Source organism: Anabrus simplex, chromosome 3, assembly GCF_040414725.1.
Source record: "Anabrus simplex isolate iqAnaSimp1 chromosome 3, ASM4041472v1, whole genome shotgun sequence".
NCBI lineage: Eukaryota > Metazoa > Arthropoda > Insecta > Orthoptera > Tettigoniidae > Anabrus > Anabrus simplex.
This window is the reverse complement of record NC_090267.1, coordinates 110,549,042-110,572,199: the sequence shown is the minus strand read 5'-3', so window position 1 is coordinate 110,572,199 and position 23,158 is coordinate 110,549,042. Positions and strand designations below refer to the sequence as shown.

Below are 23,158 nucleotides of genomic sequence, written 5' to 3'. Positions count from 1 at the left end.
TATCCAAATTATAGGTGGAACCTTATAAGACAGGAATCTGATGAAAGACAAGTGATTCATCTCAAGGGAGCAACAGCTTGTTAACCCTGACAGTAACACCATACGTTTTTCTGACGTGTTGTGCGAATGAATGCCATCTATTCCTCTTAAGGAGGGGAGAGTTATCCCCTCCATCACCTCTATTCCTTGTTCATTCCATCTGGTAACTTTAATGTAACTTTAAATAATAGGCTTTGAGTGACACGTCTTCGAAATGTGTGGTGTAACTATAGCGATATTTATAGACGTGTTACTGTCAGGGTTAATGACTTTTTTTTTTTAGCAGTTTAATGTTAACGTTGATAGATTTTAGCAACAATGGGATACGAGAGGGCTGGGAAGGAAGCAGCCATAGCCTTAATGAAATATTTGTCAGGTGTGCAAACAGGAAACCATGGAAAACAATCTTTAGGGCTGCCAACAGTAAGGTTCAAACTCACCACATCCCAAATTGCAAGTTTACAGTCATACAACACGTACTGTGTAGCCAAATTAATCATAAGCAGCCTTTTTTAAAGCTGTTAAGACCAGTCTGAGACAGTGGGGATAATTGACTGAAATGGTTTTATAAGATAACCCAACATAGCTTAGCGATGATGATACTGTTACACTATTAAAAGCTGTGGGAAACTACAGCCAGATTTTCTGAGGATATGTAACTCTCTTGGTATGTATTGATGATTACTTCGTTCCAAGTAAAATATCCTGGAATGAGCAAGTAGGCTACGCAGTAGGGATCGTGTACCTGTAAGCTTGTATTAGCGAGATCGTAAGTTAGAGCCCCACTGTCAGCAGTCCTGGAGATAGTTTTTCCATGGTTCTTAATTTTCATACAAGGCAAATGCAAGGGCTGAACTTAATTTAAGGCTATGGCCCCTTCTTTTCCAATCCTAGCACTTGGTATTATTTCAGTATTGCTGAAAACAAGTGCAACGATCAAACACAAGAGGGAAAAAATTCTAAATATTTCCCCAATTGGATTTCTAGGTAGAAATTGCCTAAGAGGAGGTAATCTTCAGGAAGCTGAATGCTAAAAGAAACCAAGCTCTGATGATATAGTAATAGCCATGGGAACCTCAGTCTGAGGGGTTGGGGCATTTGAACCACTGGATGTGACTTCATTTTTTCAAAAATCCCATATGTTTTGTTTGGTATTCACAATGTGTCTACCTTCTTTGAAAGCCAGTGACAATGTGACTCTGCTATCAGACCCTCCAGGATTTGGAGTGTGGAATGTTAGAAGTTTGAACCATTGTGGTAGATGAGAAAATCTCTGTAGTTAGAATAACTGAAGTGTGTTGGTACAATGAAAATCAAGAATGGGAGATGTAGGAGTTAGCCAATTAAGAATATAAAGCAATGGGTAAGATTTTCTGAGGATATGGATTGGTGATGTTAGAATAAATACCAGATCAATGTACATCACCACTACTGTACAGGTTTACATGCCTACCAGTTCAGTAAACGATGAAGGAATTGAAATAATAAAAATGAAGAGACAGAAGATATGAAACAACATATTGTAATGAGACATTGAAGAGCAATGGTAAAACAAGGAAGTAAAGGTAACATAGTAGAAGAATGTGGACTGGAACAAGGGACTGAACAAGGAAACCAACTGGTTGGATTTTGTATTGAACATGAATTAATATTTACTAACACTTCCAAGCATGATAAGAAAATTATTTTTTTCTTTGCAGTAAATCAATAACAGACCAGATCAGATTACTTACGCAGTTGTGTTGACTCCCAAAACAACAAATGCAGAATACTGCCAGCCCAGCAAGAAAGGGTCATCGATGTGCAGCGGGAAACACATTCCATTTGTGCCATAGAATCGTGTGGAATGACGCCAGTGAACAGCTGTAAGAGAAATTACAATCTCCAAAATGATCAATGTAGTTTGTTAAAATATTCAATTTTCCATTATAATAGTGGTGAGTAATAATACTGTTTCTGAAATAAATTGTAGTTATTAATTTGTCTTATAACCTTTCCATATCTTTAATGGTCCCAGCCTTTAGTATTTTTTATATTATGAGCAAAACAAAAATTATCAGCTCCTGATGTGATAGGAACAGAGGAAATGTTCTGATTCCAACAAGAATGAAGGTACTGGCAAGAGAAAGGGGAGGAGGGCCATGAAAGACATAAAAATTATAGAAAGCCCACATGCAGCGTGCTTTTGGGAGATGGTGGGTTTGCAGTGGTAAAGCTTTTTGACAGAATGTAGAGGGATAAACTTAGGTGATTTGGACATGTTAAGAGGATGGAAGAGGGATGGATGCCAAAGTGGATGATGGAAACCCAGACAGGAGGAGGAAGGGCAAGACCTAGACTAAGGTGGATGAAAATGATTAAGAACAGTATAATTAGAACCTGGATTGGAACACAGTTAAGGAGGAACAATGGTGGTTGGATAGAGGAAGATAGAAAGGTGCCATACACATTCCACCTGATGGGAGTTGGATGAGGGAATGGATGATGACTGGGCTGAAACAGAAGAGTGCTGTCACCACCCTTTCTTATAATAGTAATGGATGATATTATGAAGAAGTCAAAGGAAGCATGTCATGAAAGGAGATGAAGGTATTTGCTGATGATAGTGCAATGTGGAGACTACACACTAAGGAAGTACATGAACAACCAGGGTAACACTTTAATAATCAGGGTGCAAAAGAGAGGTTAGGAATCCAACATGGCATGGCTCACACATCATAACATTCTACACAAGGCTTACACAACTTAGGTGCAGCAAGTGAAGAGAAAATTGATCTGGTTTGGTTAGATTATTGACTAGTGACAATACCATTGGTGTGGACTGGTTGGACCATTGGTTAGTGACAAGACCATTGGTCCAGATAGGTTTGGCCATTGGTCTGGATTGGTTAGATCATTGAACTGACTAAAATAATCAGTGTATGTAATATACTGTATTGAGCTACATCTGGTATGCCATGATACTTTCAATTTTGTTATTTTCACAGAATGTGGCAGCCCTGTGGCTGGAAGTACTTTTAAGTCACCTCTTACAACAGACAAGGGATAGATAAGTAAGTTCAGAGCCCCCCTTTTAGGCGTTAGGCAGGGGATACACAAGTTAAGAATCCGTTTTACAGGGAATACTGTAGGTGATTGCAAGAGCACAGGCAGGCAGTGCACTCAAGGTAAGAGCCCCTTTTTAGGTTGTTATTTACGATAGACAAGAAGTACTTTCACCTCTTACAACATGCAAGGGATGTACACACACAGACATAGATGCACTCAGTTGTCGAATGTGTTGCGGTGTTCGGTAAAATCAATAATCACCACTACTATCACACTGCACTGTACAAAATTACACACATGCATGCCGCTTGCCTGGGATTAATAATACTTACATATTGAAAGGGAAAATTAATCATGATTATAAATAAGAACAGACTGCATTTATCACACTGTACCATCGAAGTGAACATTTGCTCATGGCAAGCTAGCCGCACGCTTTACTAACAGGAAGCAATGTGTTAAATTACTATGGATGCAGCAATGCTCACTATGTGTGTACATGCAGTGAATGTTTGTCGTGACTCACAGAGGAATAATGTAAAAAATTTATTCACATAATGTTTTATCGTGATGAGATTATTTAACTAGTAGGTCTGCATAATAAAATTCTGATAGTACAATTTTATCTGACTACAACTTGACCGTGACATATTCATAAAGGTATTTGACGGCCTAGGGGCGATTGGGCAAAATAGTAACTATATCCATCTTCCTTGTCTACCAGGCTGAGACCATTAAAAGGCAGACCCTCCAATGAGAATAGGCTACCTTGCTGAATAAACAGCATTCCAGGCTTCACTCTCCGGGGTTTAAATCCATAGCGGGATAATGGTCACAAATCAAACTCGGACCCTGAAGGCCTAGGGAGTAATGCACGAGATAGCGGCTATATCCATCTTCCTTGTGCTACCAGACTGATGGCAGACCCTCTGTTTAGAGCAGGCTGGGCCCCTATTATCACATCAGGCAAATGCTGGGGATGAGTATGGAAGCAGCTTTAGTCTGTAATTCAGAGGGCTGCGGGTTCTAGGTTTAGCTCGGAGACTAGGTGTTTTTATTGCACTTCTCTTTGTACATGCAATATTGAGGAAGAGCATCCGGTAATACAATATTTACAGTTCGATTCTAGTGATGTAAACATTACAGTAGGCAATTAAATGTGTTTAGTGATCAATTCGATAAACTTTAAATGATACAATCAAACATTCAGTTTTCTAAACACCTGATGTAAGAGTCAACTAAAATATTTACTGGCTAAGAGGCTGCTTTGGTAATGGCCGCAGACCGAAAGTTTAGCTTGGGGACTGCATTTATCACATCAGCCAAATGCTGGGGGGCAGGTAAGTATAGAAGCGCCATGGTCTGTCATTTAGAGGGCTGCGGATTCCAAGTTTAGCTCGGAGACTAGATGTTGTTTTGCACTTCTCTTCGTACGCGCAATATTGAGGAAGAGCATCCGGAACGTTTACAGTTCGATTCTACTGATGGGAACATTACAGTAGGCAACTAAATGTGCTTAGTGATCAATTCTATCAATTTTAAATGATACAATCAAACATTCAGTGTTCTAAACACCTGATGTAAGAGTCGACTAAAATCTTTACTGGCTAAGAGGCTGCTTTGGTAAGGGGCGCAGATCGAAAGTTTAGCTCGGGGACTGCATATTTTTTATCACATCAGCCAAATACTGGGGGCGGGGGATAAGTCTAGAAGCAGCTTTGGTCTGTAATTTAGAGGGCCGCAGATTGTAAGTTTAGCTCGGAGACTAGATGTTTTTGCACTTCTCTTCGTACACGCAATATTGAGGAAAAGCATCCGGTCAAAGGAAACTAAAAGGGATTCTCAACTTGAGTATCCACCTGCCTGTCGTAAGTAACGACTAAAAGGGGTGCTCTTATCTTGAGAAAGGAACTATGTCGAGGAGGGCAGTTTGCTTTAATCCTCTCTCCAAAACGGTGTCAGGAAGGGACAATGTCGAGAAGGGCAGCTTGCTGAATCCTCTGTCCAAAATGATGTCGGGAAGGAACTATACCGAGAAGGGCAGCTTGATTAATCCTCTCTCCAAAACAGTGTCGGGAAGGGACCATGCCAGTATAGTGACGTGAAGGGGTCATGTCGAGAAGGGCATCATTACTTAAAACTATGTCCTCTAAGATGATATCGAGAAGGGCAGCTTGCCATAAAAGTATAGCCCCTTACAAGATGGTGTCAAGAAGGGAAGCTTGCCATAAAACTATGCCCTCTAAGATAGTAGTATGTCAAGAAGGGCAGTTTGTATTAAAATGGTGGTATGTCGAGAAGAGCAGCTTGCTTTAAAACTATGTTCTCTGAGATGGTAGCATGTCGAGAAGGGCAGCTTGCATGCAAGCAATAACGGGAAAGGGTCTTGTCGAGAAGGGCAGCTTGCGTTAAACTATAGTCCTTGGGCCCCCTTCAACGTGGCATTATGTCGAGAAGGGCTGCTCCACTGTAGTTAGGCCCCTGGGTTTAGGATCATTCAAAAAATTCCTCAGCGTGGCTAAATCCCGTCAAGATCATTTAAATTCCGCACTCGCTACAGGGTTAAGATGGTAGCAGTGAGGTTTGGCTCTGTCAAGATGGTAGCACTGAGGTTAGCCAAGTTCATTTGTTTAAACTCCGTGTCCACGTGTTCAAAGAACCTGACAGCTGTCAAAAAGCACGTGGACTTTAGATTTCACGCCCCCTATGTCGTTAAGGTGGTAGCAGTGAGGTTTGGGTCAGTTAAGATGGCAGGAGTGAGGTTAGCCATGTTCACTTGTTTAAACTCTGCAGCAAAACAAGTGAACATGGTTAGAATCTGTCAGCTGTCAAAAAGCACGTGGATTTTAAATTCCGCACCCACTTAGTTAAAGATGGCAGCTGTCATCTTGAAAGCTGTCAAAAAAGCATGTAGATTTCAAATTCTGCGTCCGTATGTGCATAAGGTGGTAGCAATTGAGGCTTGACCTCGTCAAGATAGCAGCACTGAGGTTAGCGATGATCTGTTGTCCTTAAAAGTAAGGTTAGAGTCCATCAAGATGACGGCTGTCAAAAAAAGCACGTGGATATTAAATTGCCCACCACTACGTGCATAAGGTGGCAACAGTGAGGTTTAGGCCCGTCAAGATGGCAGCAGTGAGGTTAGCGATGTTTTGTTGTCCTTAAAAGTAAGGTTAGGGTCCGTCAAGACGACAGCTGTCAAAACACGTGGCTAAGCACGTGGCTTTGTTTACAAAGAATGTGACGTCACGGTCACGTGGTAATGACGTCATGGGGTCAATGACCTTGGCTGGAGTCAATGACCTCGGGTTCTGACTAAGCAAAATAAACGCACCTAGCTCCCCGACTGATGACTAATACTAAAGAAGTATTAGCATTTGCCTATGATAACAATGACATTTACAGTAAGATACAAAATTTGAAAACTAGAAAAACAGCTGCATTTGATAAGGTTTTGGGGGATATACTAAAAACAATGGGTGGGATATAGTACCATATCTGAAGTACTTATTTGATTATTGTTTGCATGAAGGAGCTATATACCAAATGAATGGAGAGTTGGTAGATTAGCCCCTGTGTATAAAGGAATGGGTGATATACATAAAGTTGAAAATTACAGGCCAGTCAGTTGGACATGCATTTAATGTAATCTTTGAGAAAGCATTCCTTCTGATTATATTAGGCATGTTTCCAAAATTGATAACTGGTTTGAAAGAATGCAGTTTGGGTTTAGGAAAGGTTGTTCCACTGAAGTTCAACTTGTAGGATTCCAGCAAGATATAGCAGATATCTTGGATTCAGGAGGTCAAATGGACTGTACCGCGACTGACCTATCTAAGGCATTTGATAGGGTATATCATGGGGGACTATTGGAAAAATGAGTGCAATTGGTCTTGACAAAAGAGTGACTGAATGGGTGGCTATATTTCAAGAAAATAGAACTGAGAGAATTAGAGTAGGCGAAGCTGTATCTGTCCCTGTAATAATTAAGAGGGTAATTCCTCAAGGCAGTATTATTGATCTTTATGTTTACTTATATATATATATATATATCAATGATATGTTATTCTGTACAGAGTAATAAATAAGTTACAAGATTGTGAGCAACTGCAAAATGATCTCGATAATGTTGTGAGATGGACAGTAGGCAATGGTATGATAAACAGGGTTAAAAATCAGGTCGTGAGTTTCACAAATAGGAAAAGTCCTCTCAGTTTTAATTACTGCATTGATAGGGTGGAAGTTCCTTTTGGGTATCATTGTAAATACCTAGGTGTTAATATAAGGAAAGATCTTCATTGGGGTAATCACATTAATATGATTGTAAATAAAGGGCACATATCTCTGCACATGGTTATGAGGGTATTTAGGGGTTGTAGTAAGGATGTAAAGGAGATGGCATATAAGTCTCTGGTAATACCCCAACTAGAGTATGGTTCCAGTGAATGGGACCCTCACCAGGATTACTTTATTCAAGAACTGAAAAAAAGAAAAAGAAAAAGCAGCTCGATTTGTTCTGGGTGATTTTGGACAAAAGAGTAGCGTTACAAAAATGTTGCAAAGTTTGGGCTGGGAAACTTGGTGGAAAGGAGACGAGCTGCTCGACTAAGTGGTATGTTCCGATCTGTCAGTGGAGAGATGGCGTGAAATGACATTAATATACGAATAATTTTGAGTGGTGTCTTTAAAAGTAGGAACGATCACAATATGAAGATGAAGTTGGAATTCAGGAGGACAAATTGGGGCAAATAATCTTTTATAGGAAGGGGAGCTAGGGATTGAAATTACTTCCCAAGGGAGATGTTAAAAGAATTTCCAGTTTCTTTGCAATCATTAAATTGTAGGAAAACAACAGGTAGGGAATCTGCCACCTGGGCGACTGCTCTTAATGCAGATCAGTAGTGATTGATTGTCTCTTAAACTTGAGGATACTAGTGTAGTTCTTCTACTCGTACTGGTACCAGTATAAATATCATTACCCTTGTACTTTTAATTTCCATATTGAAAAATATCATTAGTTCATTGGTACCTACTATTATTGAATACATATTTCAAGATCAGGATTGGAAATGTATGATCGGTTTGTACATATTACCGAACCTTAATCTCACACTATTAAATTTTACTTTTCCGCTATGTGTGAAGCAAATATTGTTTTAGGCCAGAGGAACGTTTAAGTCGTACATTACTTCCGAACACATTTTAACTGCTTTAAATTGTATTTTTCTCTTTCTTTCTCACTCTTGACATCGTATAAGTCGTGCAGGTCGAGTAGACAGGGCATCGGAGTTCAGATACTGACTGGAGTCCGCCTTTTGAAGAACCCTGACCTGTTATGATCATAACCTCTGCCCAGTTACTGTGGGTTTGTCTCTTGATACCATAGCCTAATGGGAAGGAACAAATTAGTGACAAATCATGCCAAAAGTATAAAGAAACATGAATAGAAACACACAATATGATTCAGTTAATGATACTTTTATAATTAAACAACAATGGCCTGAACATTAAATCCTGTTATTCGAAAAATGAGGTATGGAAGATGAAGAAGCCTCACTGTTCTCTGAGAACAAATGATCATGAGAAGTGGGGGTGTCTCAGCCAATTCGCTTGGTAAGAATAACGGGACTACGACTGAGTGAGCTAGCCATGCAGTTAGGGGCGCGCAGCTGTGAGCTTGCATTCGGGAGATAGCGGGTTCGAACCCCATTCTTGACAGCCCTGAAGCTGGTTTAATGTGGTTTCCCATTTTCACACCAGGCAAATGCTGGCGCTGTACCTTAATTGAGGACACGGCCGTTTCCCTCCCATTCCCAGCTCTTTCCTTTCTCATCGTCGCCATGAGACCTAGGCTTACCTGTGTCGGTGGGACGTAAAGCCAATTGTAAAAAACAGAAGACTACGGAAGACATTAGATTGTTGACTTACCTGGAATGGCAGCGAAACACAGTCCAGTGAGCCAAATGAGGCTGACACTACGGTATGCTATCTTCATGGTGAGCTTCTGGTGACCACCAAACGGTACAGCGATCAACAAGAAGCGCTCTAGGGAGAGGAATACCAGGATCAGCACCGATACCTGTGGACAAATTGGCCACTATATGTTGACGTCCTTCATGCAGCATGCCTTTTGGCAATTTCTCATGCATTGTTAACAAATGTGTATTGTATTTCTTTGATACAGGAATGGTAATGTCCTGCGTAAGTCTGTAAATCATCAATAAGACCAGACATATCGTACGGCGCATAGTTTGGCCTGTAATGAAGCAGCATGCTGATAAGTTACATGCTGCACAGACTGGTCGCTGGAATCACTATTGGACAAAATGAAAAACGACTATATTCGTGGGAATTTCGAAGTCAAGTCCATTGTTGCCGAAGTTTCCGAGCTAAGATGGTACAGTCAAGTCACGAGAAGCTCAGAACACCATGCGATTTGGACAGTAATGGAAACAAGGACTCAAACAAGAAGCCGAGAAAGGCGTCGTCGAACTTGGACGTCCGTTAAAAATAAAGACCTGCACGAAGCCCAACTAAATCTAACAATAACCCGGGACATGAGGTATTGAGGAATTCAAACCAGAACAGCCAATCTCAATAAAATGGGAAGAAGAAGAAGAAGAACGTATTGTGCTGTAGAAAAGGTTGATTTGGCCGTACTGGGGAGCAAGGTTTTTCAGAAATTTATAACTGGAGGCATGTACATTTGAATACCGGGTAGGGTGTTCGGTGATGTTGCTTCTCAATCAAAGCTAATGTAATACATTTGTAGGTACTTTAGTTCAATAGATAAATTTTAAATTAAATTTTCATGTACTCGACTCTTAGGCTATAATGTAGCAAAGATCATACAAGATCAGGTATAATATGAGGCAACAATTTAAAGCTGGCCTGAATGAATTCAAATCTCTGTCCAAAATTTATTTTGATGAGAATTATAAATGAAACAAGATGTTAAAATGGTGGCAAAATGAAGTAATAATATTAATAGTTGAGGCGCACGGTTCCAAAATCTGGCTTATCCAGTTTTTATGAAATTAGAGTTCTTAGCTTATCTCTATTACTCATAATTTAGACCGGGCGAGTTAGCCGTGCGGTTAGGATCACGCAGCTGTGAGCTTGCATTCGGGAGATAGTGGGTTCGAACCCCACGGTCGGCAGCCCTGAAGATGGTTTTCCTTCGTTTCTCATTTTCACACCAGGCTGTACCTTAATTAAGGCCTATAACTTCCTACTCCTAGGTCTTTCCTATCCCATCGTCGCCATAAGACATATCTGTGTCGGTGCGGCGTAAAGCAAATAGCATATGATTTAGCATCTTTTTCAACAAGAAAATTGTTCCTAAACCCGCTTTGTCCCCACGAAAATGTAACACAAATTCAGGTGACGTTTCCAAAACCCACCTTATCCTAAGATGTTGTTTCCAAAATACGCCTTATCCAAACATGGGGCACCGTAACTGGAATGTATCTCAAATAATACGATAGGGAAGTAAACAATAGTACGATGTTTATGTTCCAGGTTCACGGTGTTTTTTTTAAACTGTTGGCAATACTATTCCCGATAATTTCGCGCCAGTTTATCACACTATGGCCGACCCCGCGGTGTAGGGGTAGCGTGCCTGCCTCTTACCAGGAGGCCCCGGGTTATATTCCCGCTCAGGCGAGGGATTTTTACCTGCATCTGAGCGCTGGCTCGAGGTCCACTCAGCTTACGTGATTACAATTGAGGAGCTATCTGACGGTGAGCTAGCGGCCCCAGTCTAGAAAGCCGAGAATAACGGCCGAGAGGATCCGTCGTGCTGACCACACGACACGTTAAATCACTGACATTCATATCCCACTATATTTTTATATAAAATACGATGAAAATATTTTTATGATTTCAAAGAGTGTAAATAACAAAATAATGTCGATTATAATGTCAATTAATAACGAAAATCGTCATTATAGTTTTAGCTACGTTTGCAAACGCCGCCCTTATCACGATGACAGTTCCAAAACCCTCCCTATCGGGAGCGCGCATCCGGGAGATAGTGTGTTCGAACCCCACTGTCGGGAAGATTGTTTTCCGTGGTTTCCCCATTTTCACACCAGGCAAATGCTGGGACTGTACCTTAATTAAGGCCACGGCCGCTTCCTTCCCATTCCTGGGTCTTTCCGGTCCCATCGTCGCCGTAAGACCTATCTGTGTCGGTGCGACGTAAAGCAAAAAATAAAAAAATAAATAAACAAATAAAAAATAAAAACCTCCCTAACCAATGTTGAGTTCCAAAACACGCCTTATCCAATCTTAATTTGTAAATATCTTCCTTGTATGTCACGAACCGTATGTAGCTCTTCAATTATATCAATACATGTAAGTACGTTGATATAATAAACATGAATAAACACTTTTATTCTACTGAAGATGAGCAAGCAACTTTTTTTTTTCCGCCTCCTGAAAAAGTTGCTAAAATGGATAAGGCGGATTTTGGAACTGTGCGCCTCATTTGCTTACTACTGTCTTTACAAATATATACCGAGTGTATAATCACCTAGGTTTTTTTTTTCTCGAACCAGATATAAACGGCTTTATCAATATTATCCAGTACTTTCTTCCTTGCTGTCACTGGGTTTTCTTCCCTGAAACGTTCAATTGGAGGTCTCTCAATGGAGCAAACAAAACAAAACAAAACAAAACAAAACAAAACAAAACAAAACAAAACCCGTGGCGCAACAGCCCCTGAAGACCTTGGCCTACTAAGCGACTGCTGCTCATCCCGAAGGCCTGGAGATTAGGTGGTGTCGTGTGATCGGTGCGACGAATCCTCACGGTCGTTATTCTTGGCTCAATTGAAATCGCATAGGCTGAGTGGACTTCATACCATTCCTCAGATCCAGGTAAAATTCCTTGACCTGGACGGGGATCGAACTAGGGGCCTCCAGGTAAGATTATGGTGATGGTGATTATAGTTTTGAGAGGAAGTAAAACTAGGCGACCACCCTCTATACAACACTAATCAGAGAGAAAAAATGCAAAGGATCCGACACTTCGAAAAATGAACGTATCGGACAAACGAAGATAAGGGTGTGAAAAAGACTCCCTAGGCCTAGGATGATCTAATACCGCCGGAAAAGAACATGAGTTGACGAAGGGAGGTCGGATAGTATAAATGCAAGTGGTCCCTCAATGTAAATCTTCATTAAATGAGATATATGCTAACGGAAATCCACTAAATTCGTATACTGCCAATGTAATTAAATATTTACTTACTATTAGGTGAATTTTAAAACCTATCTAAATTCCCATCTTACAAGTACAATTTTTAATATCTCCTCGCTGAAGATTATTTGAAAACTGTTGGGTTATATCTAGCGCGAAGACACCCTGGATTTACAATTACAATAAGATACAAAAGTTGAAAAACTAGAAAAGCGGCTGGAATTGATCAGATTTCTGGGGATATACTAAAGACAATGGGTTGGGATATAGTACCATATCTGAAGTACTTATTTGATTATTGTTTGGTCGGAGGAGCTATACCAGATGAATGGAGAGTTGCTATAGTAGCCCCTGTGTATAAAGAAAAGGGTGATAGACATAAAGCTGAAAATTACAGGCCAGTAAGTTTGACATGCATTGTATGTAAGCTTTGGGAAGGCATTCTTTCTGATTATATTAGACATGTTTGTGAAATTAATAACTGGTTCGATAGAAGGCAATTCGGTTTTAGGAAAGATTATTCCACTGAAGCTCAACTTGTAGGATTCCAGCAAGATACAGCAGATATCTTGGATTCTGGAGGTCAAATGGACTGTATCGCGATTGACCTGTCTAAAGCATTTGATAGGGTGGATCATGGGAGACTACTGGCAAAAATGAGTGCAATTGGACTAGACAAAAGAGTGACTGAATGGGTTGCTATATTTCTAGAAAATAGATCTCAGAGAGTTAGAGTAGGTGAAGTTTTGTCTGACCCTGTAATAGTTGAGAGGGGAGTTCCTCAGGGCAGTGTTTTCGGACCTTTATGTTTTCTTATATATATAAATGATATGAGTAAAGGAGTGGAATCGGAGGTAAGGCTTTTTGCGGATGATGTTATTCTCTATAGAGTGATAAATAAGTTACAAGATTGTGAGCAACTGCAACGTGATCTCGAAAATGTTGTGAGATGGACAGCAAGCAATGGTATGTTGATAAACGGGGTTAAAAGTCAGGTTGTGAGTTTCACAAATAGGAAAAGTCCTCTCAGTTTTAATTACTGCGTTGATGGGGTGAAAGTTCCTTTTGGGGATCATTGTAAGTATCTAGGTGTTAATATAAGGAAAGATCTTCATTGGGGTAATCACATACATGGGATTGTAAATAAAGGGTACCGATCTCTGCACATGGTTATGAGGGTTTTTAGGGGTTGTAGTAAGGATGTAAAGGAGAGTGCATATAAGTCTCTGGTAATACCCCAACTAGAGTATGGTTCCAGTGTATGGGACCCTCACCAGGATTACCTGATTCAAGAACTGGAAAAAATCCAAAGAAAAGCAGCTCGATTTGTTCTGAGTGATTTCCGACAAAAGAGTAGCGTTACAAAAATGTTGCAATGTTTGGGTTGGGAAGAATTGAGAGAAAGAAGAAGAGCTGCTCGACTAAGTGGTATGTTCCGAGCTGTCAGCGGAGAGATGGCGTGGAATGACATTAGTAGACGAATAAGTTTGAAAGGCGTTTATAAAAGTAGGAAAGATCACAATATGAAGATAAAGTTGGAATTCATGAGGACAAACTGGGGCAAATATTCATTTATAGGAAGGGGAGTTAGGGATTGGAATAACTTACCAAGGGAGATGTTCAATAAATTTCCAATTTCTTTGAAATCATTTCGGACAAGGCTAGGAAAGCAACAGATAGGGAGTCTGCCACCTGGGCGACTGCCCTAAATGCAGATCAGTATTGATTGATTGACAACACTGTCTATGCCATATGCGTTGCTATGTTGTCACAGTGCACCGCAGATGAAATAAAATCGGAATAAAATTAGGGTCTTAGAAGGTACTGTACCGGGCGAGTTGGCCGTGCGGTTAGGGGCGCATAGCTGTGAGCTTGCATCCGAGAGACAATGGTTTCGAAACCTACTGCCGGCAGCCTTGAAGTTAGTTTTCCTGGGTGTCCCACTTTCTCTCCAGGGAAGTGCCAGGGCTGTACTTCATTTAAGGCCACGGCCGCTTCCTTCCCACTCCTAGGCCTTTCCTATCCCATCGTTGCCATTAGAATACTTGTAAAAAAAGAAAAGAAAAAGAAGGTATTGTCATGGATTACAAATAAGCATCCGCTATGTAAATGATTCTACGATACTCTTGTTGACAATTTAAAAGACCTTCAATGCCTTTCGAGAAGCAAAGCAAAGCAAGTAATTTGGCCTTAAAATAAACATACAGAAAACAGAATACAAACTGGGGCAAATATTCGTTTATAAGAAGAGGAATTAGGTAATATAATAATTTACCAAGAGAAATGTTCAATACATTTCTAACTTCTTTGGAAACATGTAAGGAAATACAAGGTAAACAACTGATAGGGAATCTGTCAGCTTGGCAAAATTAAATAAATAAATAAATAAATAAATAAATAAATAAATAAATAAATAAATAAATAAATAAATGAAAATGGCTTTTAGTGCCGGGAGTGTCCGAGGACAAGTTCGGTTCGCTAGGTGCAGGTCTTTTGATTTGACTCCCGTAGGCGACCTGCGCGGCGTGATGAGGATGAAATGATGATATATCCAGCCCCCGTGCTAGCGAAATTAACCCATGATGGTTAAAATTCTCGACTCTGCCGGGAATCGAACCCGGGACCACTGTGATCAAAGGACAGCACGCTAGCCATTTAGCCATGGAGTCGGACTGCCATTTTTGGTGACAGCCCTAAATGCAGATCAGTGGTGGCTGATGATGATTGACCTCCGATTTGAAATTCGATTAGTCGTGAAGTGTTGTATATAACTGGTGCTGCTGTACGGTGTCGAAGGATGGACAGTAAAAACGTTGTCAATGAACAGACTTCAGGCTTTTGAAATGCGGATGTAACGCATAATAATGTAAAATCGCATGCCGAGTGTAAATCCTCGCAGAACACAGGAAATCAGTCTCTTTCCGTCACATCTTCCAAAATGACAAATACGGATCATACAAGGCAAGACAAATGGGAAATATGGATGTGGACTGAGATTATTGTCTTGAGTGCAGAACCTCGGGCAGTGGTTCGACATCCACACTGTGACAACTCTAATACGGGTAACACAAGATGAAAAACTCCATGACTGTCACTAGGCTTCTGTGAGCAGCAGCAGAAGAAGAATGGATTTTTTTTTTTAAAAAGCAAGTTGGTGTACAGTACACTATGCCCTATCACGGAGCACAACTTATAATGAAACCGATGATTTATATTACTTGTTAGGCGCGGTTTCTTAATACTATTACGAATGAAACAGCGTCTGTTTGTTACTCTATTTCAGAATGACCCCATAAATGCACACACACATATACAGGCACTTAATTCTATTCAGCTGTCAATGGCTACACTTACTAATTGTTGTCTATTTACCTGGGTACAAGTCTCTCTTTCTTACGGCACATTAGGTAGTCCGGCCCGTTGCTATTACCTGGGGATGGCTAATCCTTACTTTCACTTCCCTAGGTCCAGTCACCTCATACAGTAACTGTATGTAGACCGCTGGATTTGAACACAGGGCTACGGGCTACACAACACACAATGACTATGCCTTGGTCCGACTCCAGAGACAGTCTAGTAATTCATACAGTCACTTGCAATGAACAACTAAACAGCAACAGCTCAACAGTATTCACCATCAAGACGATACTCACAACAGCGAATATTAACACAGATCCATTTACACACACACACACACACACACACACACACACACACACACACACACACACACACACACACACACACACACACACACACACACACACACACACACACACACACACACACACACACTCAGGTAGTACACTGTCTTCCGTTCCGCACGTCATCTGCATTCCGGCTATTCGCTTGATACTCCGATACACACAACAACAGCTCCTCGTTCAGACCTCGGAGGGACCCTAGTGACAGCCAACACCCCTGCTGCCCTGAGCTCAGCCACCGAACCCTAACATATTGAATCTCCACAACGAAGTTCAACACTGACCCCTACTGCAACACTGGCTCCGAGTCCGGCACCAACACTGACTGGCTGTCCGCGGCAAGCCTACCTTTTATAGCTCGGGCGATCTGAACCAGAATATTCGCGGGGTGACTAGAGGCAGAACATTCTCGTTGCCCTCCAGGGCGGCTGAGAGCTCACCGATTGACTGACTCACTAGACCCTTTCAACAAGTACCGAAAGGGACTTCGACAGGGCTGGCACAAAACAATACGATCTGCAGAACTGCAGAACCACCAGAATGAAATATATAATATACAGCGATGAGCGATCCTATTCTTTATATTGTGTGTTGTTATCGAACCAAAGCTCGATACCCATTCAGATACTGGTGATCTGGCAACCTTGCTTGGATCTGTGAACGGCAGAGTATTAGGCTGAAAGCATGGGACCGTACTTAACTACAACTTTCTCCGATAGGTGACTAAGAGTCACTCAGAAAAGTTCTGTATGATCTGCTCGCCTATCAGCACGGCTGGAATATTCATGTGTACAGGAAGAACTGTGTCACTCAGACGTCCCAATTCTTGGAATCTTTGACACTTCCTCCCCAAGCGCGACTGTAAATCACACCCTCTCCTCTCTTGGACTATTACCCTGTTTAGGACGACCTTGTCTTGCTGGATGTGAAAGAAAAGAAAGGCTTTTAAACCTGGTTTGACGATTTGTATTGAAATGGCACTCCTCCGGGTTAGTCCTGTGGCCGAGAATTATTTCAAGGCTTTAAACTGACCTCCCTTCTACAAAGATTTTAATAGGCAGTTTCACTCTTCGTAATAGAGCTGGCAAGACAAGACAAGCCGTAAAATTGATTACTCGTACATCAATACCTGAATGAACATGCTACAAGTAATCATAGATATGTTTCTCTGTAACGGTAGTGAATTCTCCGAAGTTAGATAGTCATGAAATTGAAAACAGGAACGTTAGTATTATCACATAATATTTCTCCTCCATTGGGAAATCCGGTTCCCAAAGTTGTATGGCGGTCTGGGAACCTCTGTAAACATGAGTGTGGCGATACTAGATCAACATATTTTCGGTAAGCGGAAGGAAGGCTTTATTTTTGTAAGTCGTTTATATCGTCTAAATCCCTCGAAATCGGGGTCTTACAAATTGAGTTGCATGTTTACCAGTATTTTTTTCTGTACACTTTCGGGAACTTTGTAAACAGATGAACAACAAGAAAACTTTAAGATACCGGTACCAGTGTTGAATGTTCCTTTCATATGGTAGCCTCACCATACTGGTTGTTAGCAATCATCATCATCATCATCATCATCATCATCTGTTTACCCTCCAGGTTCGGCTTTTCCCTCGGACTCAGCGAGGGATCCCACCTCTACCGCCTCAAGGGCAGTGTCCTGGAGCTTCAGACTCTTGGTCGGGGGATACAACTGGGGAGAATGACCAGTACCTCGCCCAGGCGGCCTCACCTGCTATGCTGAACAGGGGCCTTGTGGAGAGATGGGAAGATTGGAAGGGATAGACAAGGAAGAGGGAAGGAAGCGGCCGTGGCCTCAAGTTAGGTACCATACAGGCATTCGCCTGGAGGAGAAGTGGGAAACCACGGAAAACCACTTCCAGGATGACTGAGGTGGGAATCGAACCCACCTCTACTCAGTTGACCTCCCGAGGCTGAGTGGACCCCGTTCCAGCTCTCGTACCACTTTTCAAATTTTCGTGGCAGAGCCGGGAATCGAACCCGGACCTCCGGGGGTGGCAGCTAATCACGCTAACCACTACACCACAGAGGCGGACGGTTGTTAGCAATACTGGAAAATAGAAGATTCTGACGAATTCGCTGAAGTTATTAATGGGACATGGTATAAGGCGTTACTGCGGGGTTGGAGGACGGATGCACAGGAGCTTAGCTGGCACTTCCCGTATACAATTCGAATTTAAATTTGTCTGCTACACTTAGCCAACGGCCGTAGCCGTGTTGAAAGACCGGATCCCGTGAGATCTCCGAAGTTAAGTAACATTGGGCGTGGTCAGGAGTTGGATGGGTTGCCACGCGCTGTTGGTGGGGGGTAAGGGAATGGAGGAGCAGAAAGGAACTGGCCACCCTACCGCACGTAAACTCCGGCTCAGGAACACCTCTGCGGAGGTTCGGACCTGCCTTCGGGCAGAATAACCCTTACCTACTACACTTACTGCAATAGACTGGGCGTCACAGCGCAGAACCATCAACATAATTCAGCACGAGTCGCCACTCTTACTTGTGTATCAAATCCCAAAGGGAAAGGGAGTTCTGAATCCCTCCAGCATTGGAAAGGCAACCGGATTGACCAGATCCATAATGCAGTTGATTTTGTGCTAGTTTTCTATACTCAAAGCCTATGCCATTTATTTTATTCTTCTTCTTAATCTGCTTACCCTCCAGGGTTGGCTTTTCCCTCGGACTCAGCGAGGGATCCCACCTCTATCGCCTCAAGGGCAGTTTCTGGAGCTTCAGACTAGGTCGGGGGATACAACTGGGGAGGATGACCAGTACCTCGCCCAGGCGGCCTCACCTGCTTTACTGAACAGGGGCCTTGGTGGGGGATGGGATGTTTGGAAGGGAGAGACAGGGAAGAGGGAAGGAAGCAGCCGTGGCCTTAAGTTAGGTACCATCCCGGCATTTGCCTGGAGGAGAAGTGGGAAACCACGGAAAACCACTTCCGGGATGACTGAGGTGGGAATCGAACCCACCTCTACTCAGTTTAACCTCCCGAGGCTGAGTGGACCCCGTTCCAGCCCTCGTACCACTTTTCAAATTTGGTAGCAGAGCCGGGAATCGAACCCAGGCCTCCGGGGGTGGCAGCTAATCACACTAACCACTACACCACAAAGGCGGGCACCATTTATTTTCGCTTGCGTTATTTACTAACATGTCCACTCTTATTTGCCAGTTTGGATGAAAATCACAAGTTAGCGGGTTGTCTTGATTCCGTTTATTACGGCCTGCAATTATACATACATACATATATACATACATACATACATACATACATACATACATACATACATACATACATGCATACATACATACATACATTATCATTATAGACTGTTATGCCTTTCAGCGTTCAGTCTGCAAGCCTCTGTGAATTTACTAAACGCCGCCACAATCCTCGATTTGCAACTAGTGGGGTGGCCTCATTTAGTTCTATACCTCTTATCTTTAAATGGTTAGAAACAGAGTCTAACCATCGTCTTCTTGGTCTCCCTCTACTTCTCTTACCCTCCATACCAGAGTCCATTATTCTCCTAGGTAACCTATCCTCCTCCATTCGCTTCACATGACCCCACCACCGAAGCCGGTTTATGCGTACAGCTTCATCCATCGAGTTCATTCCTAAATTAGCCTTTATCTCCTCATTCCGAGTACCCTCCGGCCATTGTTCCCACCTGTTTGTACCAGCAATCATTCTCGCTACTTTCATGTCTGTTACTTCTAACTTATGAATAAGATATCCTGAGTCCACCCAGCTTTCGCTCCCGTAAAGCAAAGTTGGTCTGAAAACAGACCGATGTAAAGATAGTTCGTCTGGGAGCTGACTTCCTTCTTACAGAATACTGTTGATCGCAGCTGCGAGCTCAATGCATTAGCTTTACGACACCGTGATTCAATCTCACTTACTATATTACCATCCTGGGAGAACACACAACCTAAATACTTGAAATTATCGACCTGTTCTAGCTTTGTATCACCAATCTGACATTCAATTCTGTTGGATTTCTTACCTACTGACATCAATTTAGTCTTCGAGAGGCTAATTTTCATACCATACTCATTGCACCTATTTTCAAGTTCCACGACATTAGACTGTAGGCTTTCGGCACAATCTGCCATTAAGACCAAGTCGTCAGCATAGGCCAGACTGCTTACTACATTTCCACCTAACTGAATCCCTCCCTGCCATTTTATACCTTTCAGCAGATGATCCATGTAAACTACAAACACAAAGGTGAAAGATTACAGCCTTGTCTAACCCCTGTAAGTACCCTGAACCAAGAACTCATTCTACCATCAATTCTCACCGAAGCCCAATTGTCAACATAAATGCCTTTGATTGCTTTTAATAATCTGCCTTTAATTCCATAGTCCCCCAGTATGGCGAACATCTTTTCCCTCGGTACCCTGTCATATGCTTTCTCTAGATCTACGAAACATAAACACAACTGCCTATTCCTCTCGTAACATTTTTCAATTACCTGGCGCATACTGAAAATCTGATCCTGACAGCCTCTCTGTGGTCTGAAACCACACTGGTTTTCATCCAGCTTACTCTCAACGACTGATCGCACCCTCCCTTCCAGGATGCCAGTGAATACTTTGCCTGGTATAATAATCAATGAGATACCTCGATAGTTGTTGCAATCCTTCCTGTTCCCTTGCTTATAGATAGGTGCGATTACTGCTTTTGCCCAATCTGAAGGTACCTTACCAACACTCCATGCTAATTTTACTACGCTATGAAGCCATTTCATCCCTGCCTTCCCACTATACTTCACCATCTCAGGTCTAATTTCATCTATTCCTGCTGCCTTATGACAATGGAGTTTATTTACCATCCTTTCCACTTCCTCAAGCATAATTTCACCAACATCATTTTCCTCCTCCCCATGAGCTTGGCTGTTTGCAACACCACCAGGATGATTTTCTTTTACATTGAGAAGATGTTCAAAATATTCCCTCCACCTCTCCAGTGATTCCCTGGGATCTATTATGAGTTCACCTGCATTACTCAAAACACTGTTCATTTCCTTTTTCCCTCCCTTCCTAAGATTCTTTATTACTGTCCAGAAAGGTTTCCCTGCTGCTTGACCTAGCCTTTCCAGGTTGTTACCAAAATCTTCCCATTACTTCTTTTTGGATTCAACAACTATTTGTTTCGCTCTGTTTCTTTCATCTACATACAACTCCCTGTCTGCCTCGGCCCTTGTTTGGAGCCATTTCTTATAAGCCTTCTTTTTACGTCTACAAGCTGCTCTCACTTCATCATTCCACCAAGATGTTCGCCTATTCCCATCTTTACACACAGTTGTTCCTAGGCATTCCCTTGCTGTTTCTACTACAGCATCCCTGTATGTCATCCATTCACTTTCTACATCCTGAACCTGCTTACTGTCTACTGTTCGAAACTTCTCACTAATCATATCCATGTACTTCTGTCAAATTTCCTCGTCCTGGAGATTTTCTATCCTTATTCGTTTGCAGACAGATTTCACTTTCTCTACCTTAGGCCTAGAGATACTTAGTTCACTACAGATCAGATAGTGGTCTGTATCATCGAAAAATCCCCGGAAAACTCGTACATTCCTAACAGATTTCCTGAATTCGAAGTCTGTTAAGATATAGTCTATTATGGATCTGGTACCCCTAGCCTCCCATGTGTAGCGGTGAATAGCCTTATGCTTGAAGAATGTATTCGTAACAGCTAAACCCATACTAGCACAGAAGTCCAGCAAACGCTTCCCATTCCCATTAGCTTCCATATCTTCCCCACATTTACCAATCACCCTTTCGTATCCTTCAGTTCTATTCCCAACTCTCGCATTGAAATCGCCCATTAGCACTATTCTATCCTTGCTGTTGACCCTGACCACGATGTCACTCAATGCTTCTTAAAACTTGTCAACTTCATACTCATCTGCACTCTCACATGGCGAATACACGGACACAATTCTAGTCCTAATTCCTCCAACTGACAAATCTACCCACATCATTCGCTCATTTACGTGCCTAACAGAGACTATGTTCCGTGCAATGGTATTCCTGATAAAGAGCCCTACCCCAGACTCAGCCCTTCCCTTTCTAACACCCGTCAAGTACACTTTATAATCTCCTATCTCTTCCTCGTTATCTCCCCTTACCCGAATATCACTTACTCCTAGCACATCCAGATGCATCCTCTTTGCTGACTCAGCCAGTTCTACTTTCTTTCTTCCATAAGCCCCATTAATATTGATAGCTCCCCATCGAATTCCATTCCATTTCGTTCGCCAAGTTGTTTCCAAGGAGTCCCTCGCCTGTCAAATGGGAGTGGGACTCCGTTACTCCCATAGGTCCGAGGCTTGCTTAAAATGTTCTGAGCTCGGTCGATTCATGAAGCAGGATGCTACCCTACTTGCACATAGTCCAAGTGAGGATCTCTCCTCTAACGGGTTATGGACCACCGGTGGATTGTATAGTCCTAGCCGCCTGAGCACAAGGAGGGCCAGGACTCAGAATATGTCCGAGATGCCCACTCCCATTCCATAGCAACTGGTATCCCGACTCTCAGGACCACTTACTAGGCCACTCAGCCGTTGCCCATGGTTCACGAACTAGGACGTGACTACAGTAATCCACAAACAATATTGAATGGCATTTTTTGTACATCCTGAAAAATTGCTGTTTGAATGTATTTCTAAATATGTAGGAAGAATAGAGCAAGCAAAACATACTTCGGATGATGCCATGGCGAGCATTCCAATAATGGTGCAGGCCCACGAAGACATCCAGTGGTGCGCCCGTCGACTGTATTCACCCCGGAACTGCGTATCCTGGACACCGATGACGATCAAGTAGATGCCCATGAGCAGATCTGCAACTGGTAGGGAAGAGAACAGGATAAGTATCATGACAACTATACATTTGGGAGTTATCTTTGAATACTACAAAATATCCTATTTAGAGCACCACCCATGAAATGTAATTTTTAATTGATGTAGAAATAAACGTAGGAGAAGAAAGGACAGTAATGCAAACCTTTTACAGTATACCAAAAACAAATATAGATGTAGAAGTTTAACCTGAACCTTCCGATACGCACGCCTGTCCAATCATTGTACTGTGACAAACGAGAATTAGACGTTGCCAGGATGTCATTCCCT

At 42.1% G+C, this 23,158-nt stretch overlaps 1 protein-coding gene across 2 annotated transcripts in view; it reads right to left on the bottom strand.

Annotated features, from left to right (window-relative positions):
- Lgr3 (Leucine-rich repeat-containing G protein-coupled receptor 3) overlaps positions 1 to 23,158 on the bottom strand; it is a 487,929-nt gene that overhangs the window by 48,842 nt on the left and 415,929 nt on the right. For both annotated transcript variants that reach the window (XM_068227013.1, XM_068227014.1), the window contains 3 exons: positions 22,730 to 22,875; positions 9,016 to 9,166; positions 1,773 to 1,902 (listed from right to left, as the gene is read on the bottom strand). In XM_068227013.1, the coding sequence (XP_068083114.1) occupies positions 1,773 to 1,902; positions 9,016 to 9,166; positions 22,730 to 22,875 (427 nt within the window). The remainder of the gene's footprint in view (positions 1 to 1,772; positions 1,903 to 9,015; positions 9,167 to 22,729; positions 22,876 to 23,158) is intronic.